The sequence below is a fragment of the Globicephala melas genome, chromosome 11, assembly GCF_963455315.2.
Source record: "Globicephala melas chromosome 11, mGloMel1.2, whole genome shotgun sequence".
In the NCBI taxonomy this organism is placed as follows: Eukaryota; Metazoa; Chordata; class Mammalia; order Artiodactyla; family Delphinidae; genus Globicephala; species Globicephala melas.
The window spans coordinates 100,070,287-100,082,519 of NC_083324.2; the positions used below are offsets into that span (position 1 = coordinate 100,070,287).

The window sequence follows — 12,233 nt, forward strand, 5'->3', positions numbered from 1 at the left end:
AGGAAAAGGGAAGCATGTGTAGCGGGAACGAGAACACAGCACCTCTGGCGTGTGCTCTGCGCTCAGCGGCTTGCAGGCTGTCTCCGGGCTGCAGGTTCTGAGCGCAGGTCCGCTCGCTCGGCGGGACCTCCTCCCCACCCTCCCCTGCGTGAGACTCACAAAGCCTGCTGGATGTCTTCCGACAACTTTCCCTAACCTGGCGGTTCCCAGTCATATCTGAGCACAAAACACTTCGCAAAGCACATCTATGAAGATCAGGTAAGAAAGAGTGTTTCTGACCTAAAGCTAAATGTAAGATACCAAACTCGAGCAATGAAAACTCAGGAGGCAGTATGGTAACAAGAGGCACATTTTATTACATTTTCCTAATAAGTCAACTGGGAACATTGCTGCTGAAATGCAACTTACAATTCAAATGACACTGGGAATAATTAGGACACATGTCAAGTATTTTCAGAGATGAGCTTCCATATCTTGATCACTAAATGGAAAGATTCTTCAGAAGAACAGTCCCTTACCCTACACATAGGAGAAGAAAAATTAAAGATACCATGATGATATCTATCAAAATAACTGGAAAGCATTTAAAAAGTCAATTTAGTGTACATTAATTGACATGTAAAACACATGAATTTGTAGTGAACATTTCTATAAGGACATTTCGTCTCAGAAAAGCATGATAAAATTTACGTTAAATATACACCTGAACGAGGAGGCTATGAAAAAGCAAGCACTTCGCGAGGCCCAGTTTCTGACAGTGTCATGATAACCAACATAAAGTAACTGTGCATTTGATATCTGGCTTCTTTCCTATCTCGACATTTAAAAGGGGGTTCCCTCAACTGCTCGGCCTAAATCTGAAGACATGTGATGCCCGTTTCAGAGAGTCTCCTTTTCCCCGGCCAGCTACAGAAGTCCAGGTGAAGGGGAGGGGCAAGAATGCAAAAAGGGACAAACCTGAGAACTTTGCACCTCACTGCCTCCACCACATACCCAAAACACTGTGACTGTAAAAATGTCCTGAGTATTTGTTTTAGCCAAGAAAAGAAAGTGGTAATTATAATGGCAAAAAACAATTTTTTTTTAAACACAAAATTATTTTGAGAAAAAGAGTGGAATGAAACAGGCACTGGGGAATAAAGAAACAGGACGCTATTAATAAGGACGTGAAGGTGAGGGTGAATACAAATGCTGGGAGGGTCTTAAGATTTATGACAAGACACTCCCTTCAAAACCCTGACATTGCAGCCTAATTTCTGATAACCTTCGAGAACAGGTCTACCCAGAGAACGGTGTCTAAAATGTGGAAGCTCAACCATCCCCCCAACTACAGAGAGAACTATGCCGTCCTAGGACTTATGGATCCTGAAGTCTCACAATCACTTGGCATCATTTTTGCCATAAAGTGAAATACAGCAAGACCTTTGTGAGAGTAACTACACAGCAGCTGACCGCGCGTCTGTGGAGGATGGTCCATGCCCTGGGCCCACCTAGCAGAGGGCGTGCGGAGCTCCACGTCTCTCTGCCTTAGAACATTACAGACTCCAATACAATTACGTGTGTGTGGATAAACACTGCTTACAGGGTTCCTTTCAAGTAGATAAATCAAGGAATGCTGAGTTCGGGAATTTCAAAGATCTACGGAACGTGCCCTCGCCATTTCCCTTAGGAAGGACCGCTGGCAGTGCTCTGGGTATCTGGTCTACTTCAAGACCGCGCCCGGAGCAGCGGCTGAACACAGACACTGCGGGCGAGCTGGAGAAGAGGGCGCCCCAGGCGCTGAGCAGCGCTCGCTCTCAGGGCTCCTTCCGACCCTTTGCACCAGCCAAGGAGACGTGGCACCGCACGTGGGCGGCTACCTTCAGACGGATGCTCTTCCGGTGGCTACTGTCTTTCTAATAATCCTTAGGGACCAATCTTGACAACCACGTGTGATGTGGAACCTCACCACCCACACGGCCAACATCACTAGATCTGACCACTACTCTCATCCTGGGAGGGGGGGAAGCGGGGGAGAGGCAGGAAGCGTGATAAAGCGAAAACTTTACAATGAACACAGGAGCGCCACTCTAAGCCCCCAACAGTAATGCACCCCAAATCATAATGCTGAAAACTAAAAAACTGGACAAAAATTAAATGGAGGATTCTTTTTTTTTTAATCTTTTATAGGACAGAAACCTTAGCTCATGTCTTCTGGTGTCATCATCTTCCACTGAGCTGCACCTAAAACACAAAGAACAAGTAACAAGCAACTTTGTTTTTTAAAGAACACGTAACAGTTTTGAAGGCATAAGATGAACTGTCTCTAAGTGGAAGTTAACTTACTTAAATAAGTATATAAAATGAAGCCATGAAAATCACCAGAAACATACTGATATAGCTAACTATCATATTGATAGCTAACTATCAATATTCTGAGTGAAAATGCCTAGGAGAGACTTGACCATGCAGCATATTATCACCAAAGTAAACAGCGGTGGGAAAATCACTACCCGTTTCACTCAGGTAGGAAAGCTGCACCTGTGGTGCCCTGTTTACAAGGCGCCACCACCTGAGGATGAGAACCACCTGGCGTTTATGTCAGTTTACGTCTGAACCACGAGGAGACGGGGGTACAGCGTCAAAGCTGGCCTATCGTATCACCTATCACCTTCCTGGCTGTAGTGCATCTCATGCCTTTAAATGGAGTAAACCCACCAGAAGAATGCTGCTACTCTGATTTTCCATTCTTGAATGCACCAAAATGTGCATGCTTGTTGTAATTAGGTGCCTGGGTGAATAAAAAAATCCCATTTACAATTTAAAAATATTATTTAAACCCCTAAAATCTGATGATTTTCCACATTCCTCAGGGAGACAAGCATTAATTTTACCACCCAAACAGAAAAGATTACATACATTTCTGAAAATTCTCTGCTATCATGTTAAAAAATACTAATTTCTTCCGTGTTGCAAAGCCAAACCGATTTACATGATTTTGTTTTAAATTGTTGCTAAATGTTTATCTACACATGCTGTCAGAAATAACCTTGTTAGGAAGGTGAAGCTGGTGTCTCAGCAAATCAGACCCCTTGGAGAAGGCGGTGAGTGGCCTGTGCCCCGTTTTCCTTTTTCTCTTTCCGCACCATCAGAAGGAAAAGTGAGAAAATAGCAGAAACATTAGTTAAATCCTGAATTATACCCCATAACCTACAGGAATTACCTCACTACACTGAAAGCTGACAATACTGGTAGAATTTTTTGATGAAATAATTAGGATCCTAATTATTAATAAAATGATAAACTTCTGGCTAGGTTTACATCTTTAACAAATAATTCTTTCAGTTAAAGACTTAAAGGAAGAAACGCAAGGTTGCTTTTAACTCTATATCGTTTACCTGACTTACCAGCACTGAAGACAAAAACTTTTAAAAATGGCTACAAATGCCTTGTTCACAAAAGACTTTATTACCTAGTGATGCATACTGAGAACATACAGAAATCTGCATGGTCCACCGTCACATGCAGTAGAACAATCTTCACTTTACAATAAGTGAGTGTCAACTGTTTTATGCAATAGACAACACTGTAAAGTCACATCCTTAAAGAAAAGCTTCATTTACAAAAGAAATAAAAGGTAAAGAAGCAATTACCGCTTTTAAAAAGCAGCTGCTTTGTTCAAGAGTGGAAGGTTTATGCCTGTATTGAAAGACAACATGATCACAAATAATGAAAACAATGAACAAATGAAAAACACTTTTACCATAAAGCAGTACACTTTCAAAATGACATACAAATAGTTAAAAATTTCACTATGTTGTCTGTCTAACTTTTCAATATGAGGACTTGCGGAATTAGGCCTCAACATCTGTTACTAGGGAATGAAAGCTACGCATCGTTTCTGTGTCACTAGGAACTGTATTTAAACAAAATGTATATAAAGTCTATAGCAAGTTGATTTAAAAAAATTAAAGTTAATAAGAAACAGTACACTGAAGGCGCTCTATCCATCAAGCGCATACTCTTCAAATTTTAAATGTGATGAACAGAACAGAAATTGTAACTATGCCACAGTTGCAATGCCAAAAAATAAAACAAGATCAGTTATCACACATGCAGGGAATTCTGCCACAAAGCTAATATCCCTCATTTGTCAATTGTTCCAATAAAATAACATCTTAAAACACCAGTGATGTTGATGGTTTAGCTTACCTTCAGTGTACTGAATGTTGTACACAACCTGCTTTAAAAGAGGAGACCATCCCTGCAGGCAGGCTCAAGAAGGAACAGGCCCCTTCGGCACTGACTACCCAGGGCATGCTGCTGTGGCCTGCACACACACACCTAGGAAAACGTGAATATAAACAGCATTTACGCTGGCCTTTTTACCTGGAGACCAAAACGAAGCCAAGTTTGCTAAAAATAAATCAACCACCCAGTATTACTGCTCGCTTTATAACAGATGCTTCTGTCTTTTATGTGAACTGCAACCATTTACATTAGCACTGTAATTCTGTGCAGTCTTGGCAATTAAAACATTTCTACAGTGAAATTTCACATAAGACACAAAACAGATTAACTAACATTTCTAAAAGAAATATCACCCTTGGTGTTAATTCAAATATATCATGCTTCCTCAAATTTGCAGGAGAAATATTTATAAGTTTATATACATTAATAAACTGCTGTGAAATTTCTTCAGTCTTTGTATTTAATTACTCAAACCCTTGGAGCTTCTTCATCTCGCTTAAATCTTCTCCTGGATGAAGGCATGCTGTAGGGCCTGGTTGATGCTAATCCGTTTAGCTGGGTCCAACATTAGGATCTGGTCCAACAAGTCCTTCAGCTGGTGCACTTTTTTACGCTGGTCTTCAGGAAGTCGCTGGCACCCAATCAAGTCAGCCAACAGGTCCTTAGTTGGATTAATGGTGCTCATGACAGTAACTTTCTCCTACAAATAATGTTTTAAATGTGTATCTCTAAATAAATTACTAAACATACACAACCTAAAACCTGAATGAAAAGGCCAGCCCCAAGTTAGCTATGACAGTTCAAACATCATTCTGTAACTTAATTTTATGAACAGATCAGAATGACAGCAGAAAGGAATTCTGAGAATTCAAAAACATAGTTAAGTGATTAAGGTCAGGATGGGGTGTGAACAAAGGCATGGAGGTCTGGAACAAGCAGCGTGCCCGCTGGCCTACTGCCAGGTGTGGGATGGTGGGGTCCATGGAGTCGTGAGGAGGGGGAACGGCTGAGGACCGCAGTCTTTCTGAGGAGTTAAATACATTATCTTACAGGTGAGAGGGCGCCAAGGAAGAATCTTTAAGCAGGGAGAGTAACACGCTCGGATTTGTTTTCAAAAAGATCACTGGCAGCAGTACGGAAGCTGGATGGGAAGCCAGACCAAGAGAGGGACCCAAGGAGAGAGAAAAGGGCCTAAATACGATAAAAATAAACTCACTGTACTAGGCAAACATTTTAAAATCTTTTCCATAACCTGACGTGTCTTATTCAGGAACTGGCCAACTGCAACAGGAATTATTTTTATTGTTTTAAAATACTCGCATCTCCTAGAACCACCCGGCACGCAATCCGTTAACGTAAGATAATCATCTAACGTAGCACACCTAAAGGACACTTACCCTCTCTGTTACTTTATCAACTTCTATGTACATGAAGTTGAGGTTTTGATCAAAATGTTGGTCTTTAAATACGCCTTTCCGAATCATCTGGCAATAAAACAGAACAGTTGGATTTTGAGCTCTTAGACAACACTGGTAGTCTGGTCTACCGATGACCCCAGTACACAAGTCACACAAGTGTTCCTGTTTAGTGTCTCTGGGTTTGCTTCCTTATTTGAGAATGATCTCCGATTCCTTGTTCTCGAGAGAATAACACCTTTGGAAAAGCTCAGACAAATGCTGTACCTAAGACTATTTAACAACATGAAGTTATATTTTCCCAGGCAGTGACTTAAACCAATTACAATAAATACCATGTTGTGCTTTCACTATTCAACACTGAAGACTAAGTGAGCAGAGACTTACATCAGTGGTTCTTAGGAAAAATACTACACAAGTGGGGCCTTCTCTCTTGGCAGTTAAGAAACCTAAGGACGTTTAAAAAATTATGTTCTAACAGCCCGAAAGTGATAGCAGGTCAGGCCTCGTTAAAACAAGTACCAACGTAGCTAATTTCTGTGTATCTGTCTAAACGAGTCCAACATAACAGAATTTGGACAGAACTTAAAAAACATAATGGCTTCTGACCTACAGGGAGAAAAATCTGTAAATCTCTCAGAAAGTCAGCACATAAGCTGAAATCCTAAAAGCCTAAGATACGGTCTTTAGACATTTTTATAAATGCCTATAAAGTTCTTGATTTGTGTTAATCAAACAAACTAATATTACAGCTCAAGCATTAAGGGTGAGTTTCACGTTAAAAAGATGTCATTTGCCGTGAGTTTTCTCGGTACCTTCTTCCTCTCCCAGCAGCTTCCAACCTCTATAAACGGACTGCCGCCAAGTCCCCCGCTCATTCTCTGATGACTGAGTCCTTCCCTCCACCATCTGCCTACCTGGACCTGCATCTTTTCTCACTGCAGCTGTTACCAATACAGGTGTGCTCCCAGGAACCCTCCTGCTGCTCTGCCCATCACTGAATGACAACCAGTGGAACAAGGGAAGGACAGAGATGTGAAAACAGTCGCATGTATCCTCTCTCCCTCAGTTCCAATTCTACCTTAAACTATGGGCCCTACGCTTCTGCTTAATTCAGGAGAGCAAAGAAAAGCACAAAGACAGACTTTAGACAAGAAAAGGAAAATGGATCCTCTTATTCTCTCTTGACAGCTCTTGGCCGGTTAGAACCACTAATTTAAACACCAGAAATGAGAAGAGCTAAGGAATCAGAGTAGCCACGTGCCCACCTCTCAGAAACTGTTTTATAGCCACGAGAGATGAGTGTCAGCAACCACGAATCTGCCGGAGGCGCCACAAGACCTCGGAAACAAGCTCCCACTAACTCCTACCTTATTTGGCATCTTTCCTTTGAGATCCATGGCGAGCTTCAACATGTGGTTATTGGTTTTGCCAGGAAATAAAATCTTTCCAGTGTAGAGTTCATACAAGGTGCAGCCTACGGACCACATATCTATACCATAGTCATAGCTTTTACCTATAACTGAAAACATAATGCAAATTTTAACGTATGACGATAAAAACAATCAACTACTGTTTACTTCCATTAACAGGGGAATCAACTTAGCTCGGACTATGTAACCACAGTCTGAGTACCTCACTTTCACATTAGCTTCATATTCTTTCCCACTAATTCTTTATGGGACTCTTCAACTTAGAAACCTTAAAAAAATGAGGGCGTGGGGAAGCAGTGAAGGGGCAGAAGGAAGGGTGCATCTCTTCTATCCTTTCATTGCGCCTTTGGTGGAGGGCTCGCCAGCCTCGGCCAAGGCCGAGGAAGGGGAAGAACACAGGACCCAGACGGTCCACAGTGTGACAGGCCCTGAGGAAGTGAGAGCAGTCGCCCGAAGCCGAGGGCTTTCCACACCTGCCACAACCACGGCCATCCCACCTGAGGAGCATGAACTGGCTACGGTTCCCTTCCTCACGAATGACTCAAGCCGCTGCCGCAGCGCCGGAAAACACTGCTTAGACCGTCAGCGTGCCGCTCCCACTGCGCACGGCGGCCCAGGTCGAGGAGCGCTGGAAGGAACTTACTGATTTCGGGGGCGCGATAAAATCTACTGACAAGGTAAGGCGTTATGTCATTATCCGCCACATGTGACGCCGACCCGAAGTCGCAGAGCTTTAGAATAGTTTTTGATTCATTAACCTGCAAAACATTTTATAATTGAAGTTTAACTCACGCCGGGAGAAATTAAGACACATGATCAGATTAAAAAAAACGGCTCTGAGAAGTTATTCCCAATACTGAGAACAAAGTCACTCACTTGAAAATTCCTTTTCTAATTATTTTATAATTCAACTTCCTAATTGTGAAGAATTAAGAGCTCTCAAATATTTGATCATAAATTAGTAAAAGAACTTTCTTCAGTGAGGAAATAAGAGATAATGCCAAGTAAATTTAACCAAAGCTATTTAGGAAAGGGTGGAATAGTAACAGAAGGCACTGAAGCAAAGCATCTTCTAAAAACCCCCAGGAAACCCGAACCAATCAAGTTACTGCCTAAAGGAACACGAAGACGGTCACTGGGAAGAAATCAGACTTAGATTAACTTACAACTGACTTAAGTTAACTTTCGTTTGCCAGAAAATTACGATGGCAATGAAAGCAGAAGAATGATTCAGATTCAATTTGGACAAAAAGAGAATAAAAACAATTCTTCATCCGAAGCTGCTAGACCTTCCCAAATTTAGCACTCCCTTCGAGTCTAAAAAACATTAAATCCCTTAAATGTAAAGAAAGTATTAGGAAAATGTTAAATATATTTGGCAAGACGGATAAACAGGAACACTGTATTGGTCATTTGTCTCTTTTCTCCTTTGTCAACACTTCCACATTCACAGCGACAGTGGCACCTTCTGAGAGAGGCTGGAGATGCTCCCATGGCTACTGCCACACTCATGAGCCGGAGCATGTTCAGGGTTAACAAGTGAAGGTAATCCACATTCCAGAGTCCCCGCCCCCCTTCAAAAGAGACACACACAAATTCTGAGTTGGGACTTGAACTTGGCCTACTGTTCCCACCCCAAAGACACGTAACACTTTAAATAAGCAGCCCTGGGCAGTCTCTCCTGGGATACCATAAAGCCTGGTCAGCGCTACAGACTGGTCCACTACAGACGACACCCACGGAATTAAGATAATACAGGAAAAGTACTCTTAAAGTTTTTAAATATAAACTGCATTCAGCCGCTTAAGGGTGCAGCTGCAGTAACCAGAGAAAACCCCGGGGCCACTTTAACATCTGAGTCTGCCAGGGGAGTGCTCGGGCTGGGTGACATGCCCTCAGCAGCAAGGACCCACACTCAGGCACTTCCATGCGCCCGCGGGGAACGCAGAACTTCTGCCGGCCTGACGGCTGAAATCCTGGGCTAAAAGCTTTGGATTTTCATTAACAAACAGCGCCGCGTGGTTGAGGATGTCTGTTTGTTCCTTTCTCAGGAAGAAGGCCAAACTGTCTGAAACCCATGTGAAAACCTATACTAGTTTAGCACTAACTCAAAGAAAAATGAAGTTTTAAAAACAAGAGCTTCTAAGATGCTAACAAATGTCTTATTACTTAACCTCCATGGTGGTTACACAGATGTTCAGTGCATAGTTACCTTTACCTTATACATAGTTTATACATTCTTTGATATGGATGGTGTACTTCACAATTCAAAAAAGAGAGAGAAAAATTGAGGTAAAGATCAACTATGAAGTGGACTGTGCAGCCTACAGCTGACACTGTGGCCGCCAGTTCACTGGAATTACTCAGCCACTCTAACCTCAAGTAACATCAGAGATGCAGTACCTTCCTTTGAAACTCAGACCAAACGTACAAAATGGAACGCCTCATTAATGTGGTGGTCTGGAAGGAGATATTTTAAGATTTTTAAAAAAGAAGAGAAAGCGAAATCTGAACTAAGAGCTAAGTTACTGACAAGGAGTCCAAAACAAACTTTAATGGGATTGTATCTTTCTTAAAAACATGTGGAACATGTTATGGGCAGACGAGCTAGAATCCCCCAGCTGTGAACAGCCCCGACTCTGACAGCATGACAGAGAAAGGGCTGGGGAGGGAAGGGGCGCATACACACCAATCACTCCACTGTAATGAGATGTGTTTCTAAGTTTCAAAAACATAAGCACTGGGAAATCTGCATGTACCACACCAGAAGGCACGAGCTAGGAGAGGTCAAGACTGGGAAAGGCTCCCTTCCATACAAGGCCCAAGAACGACCGAGCTTTCCTGGGTGTGGCCGCCAGAAGCCACAGCTTCTAAAGCATGAAGAATAAATGAAAAAGAATTATTCCTGGACACCCTAAACTCAAGCCCATGCATCTACTTCAGAGAGGGTAACTCCCTTAAACGTCCCTCGCTCTGTCAGTCTATAAAACTAGAGAACAAAAGACTGTGAACACTCCTTATTTCAAAACAGCAACACTGCAGCATTTCTCCAGGTACCCGAGGAAGCCCATCGTTACTACCTCAAAGCATTCTGGGGGTCTGTGTGCACTCATCAAATCCATCAATCAACAGGAAAAAATTGGGACAGCAGCCTACTTCCTCTCTCTTCATACTTTACTATAAAATTTCATGGCCCAATTTCTAGAAGAGTAAAAACTGGCAAAGTCATTTGTAATGGGTAATGCACTGAATTATTCTTCAAAGGTGTCATTTCTAGAACACAGTGGCGATCACATTATAGTAGAAGTTACATGGATATAACAAGGCAGCCTGGTCGTTTGACTTACCAAGATGTTGTCTGGCTTGATATCTGCATGGAGGATATTGCATCTTTTAAGGAGTTTTAGTGCCAAGAACAACTGCTGACTATAGGATCGTACAGCCTTAATATGAAGGCCAACATCCTTACCATATTTTTTTAACACCTCTCGTAAATTCATACTTTTAGGAAAGAAAAAAACAAATAAAATTAGGGTTAAAATGCAAAGTGGAAATTAAGGAAGGCAAAACCATTTTCAAGCATAAAGTAAAATCAAGTTCAAAGCATGAATTACAATGAAAACACTCTGTTCAAGAACCCCCTCCCACGGCCCAAACGTTTGATAAATTATCCTACATTGAAATGAGAGCACATGAAACTGTGTGTACACAACACAATTTTCAAAATGAAGAGAAGGGAAGGTATGCAGTGCTAAAATTCCTACTGATGTGGAATGGGCTTCCGCTTGAAAGCATAAACATGAAGCCACAATTCTGAAGGGGGATGTCATATTCCTCCTCCACTATTCCCATTTCTTTTCACTGTGGCTTAATCCTTTCTTGAAGTACTTAATTTTCAGAGAACTCTCTGCTGAGCTGAAGGCCACACGAGGTGAGCGTGTGACACACAGTACACAGCCAATCACTGTTTACACATTAACAACTGTCAAGAAGCTAGGTCTTCACCAATAGTTAAAAACACATCAAATACCCAGAACATTTATCACGGCATCTATCTGAACTGAGGTTGGCAACGGTGAAGAGGCTGAGTTTTCAGGGTAATGTACAGGTTTTGACACTGTACCTCAGAGGCTCAAACACGAGGCAGAGATGCTGTTTGTGATAAAAGTGTCTGAAGAGTCGCAAACAATGAAATTTGTCATCAGGATCAGCATCGTTCAATTTTTTCAAGAATTCTAGTTCTTTTAAACCAGTTTTTTGCCTGAAATGAAAAAGAAAATTAGGTCAAAATTGGATACATCAAGAATTTAGGAAAACTATGCAAACAATAAATGCTGGAGAGGGTGTGGAGGAAAGGGAACCCTCTTGCACTGTTGGTGGGAATGTAAATTGATACAGCCACTACGGAGAGCAGTATGGAGGTTCCTTTAAAAGCAGAACCTACCATATGACCCAGCAATCCCACTACTGGGCATATACCCTGAGAAAACCATAATTCAAAAGAGTCATGTATCAAAATGTTCATTGCAGCTCTATTTACAATAGCCAGGTCATGGAAGCAACCTAAGTGTCCAGTGACAGATGAATGGATACAGAAGATGTGGCACATAAATACAATAGAGCGTTACTCAGCCGTAAAAAGAAACAAAATGGAGTTATTTGTAGAGACGTGGATGAACCCAGAGACTGTCATACAGAGTGAAGCAAGTCAGAAAGAGAAAAACAAATATCATGTTAACGCATATACGTGGAATCTAGAAAATGGTACAGATGAACCGGTCTGCAGGGCAGAAATAGATACTGAGAACAAACGTATGGACACCCGGGGGGAGAGCCAGGGTGGGTGTGTGGGGTGGGATGAATTGGGCGATTGGTATTGACATATATGCCCTACTATGTATAAAACAGATAACTAGTAAGAACCTGCTGTATAGCACAGGGAACTCCACTTCGCTGTACAGGAGAAACTAACACAGCACTGTAAAACAACTATACCCCAATTAAAAAAAAAAAGAATTTAGGAAAACTAAATAATATGTATTTATTTAGTGATGTGTTTAGTCTGTTTTTTTTTTAAGTACTAAGAACTGTTGAGGAACACAAGTCTCTATATCATTCACACAATACTTTACTCTTAGCCAAATACTGTTTTCAT

General features: G+C 41.8%; 1 protein-coding gene across 9 annotated transcripts in view; it reads right to left on the reverse strand.

The window, feature by feature from the left end:
* Positions 1-341: 341 nt before the first annotated feature.
* PRP4K (pre-mRNA processing factor kinase PRP4K) overlaps positions 342-12,233 on the reverse strand; it is a 41,011-nt gene continuing 29,119 nt past the window's right edge. The window contains exons 10-17 of one of the 9 annotated variants that reach the window (XR_009565781.2): positions 11,202-11,339; positions 10,426-10,579; positions 7,722-7,836; positions 7,016-7,167; positions 5,628-5,714; positions 4,192-4,930; positions 3,633-3,678; positions 342-3,115 (exon numbers count right to left, since the gene is read on the reverse strand). Coding sequence is in view for 1 of the 9 variants with exons in the window: in XM_030881516.3 (XP_030737376.1) it covers positions 4,727-4,930; positions 5,628-5,714; positions 7,016-7,167; positions 7,722-7,836; positions 10,426-10,579; positions 11,202-11,339 (850 nt within the window). In the remaining 8 variants the exon portion in view is untranslated. Of the gene's footprint in view, positions 4,931-5,627; positions 5,715-7,015; positions 7,168-7,721; positions 7,837-10,425; positions 10,580-11,201; positions 11,340-12,233 lie in introns of all 9 variants that reach the window. The other 8 variants (XR_009565780.2, XR_009565777.2, XR_009565778.1 and 5 more) reach the window with 8 other exon arrangements.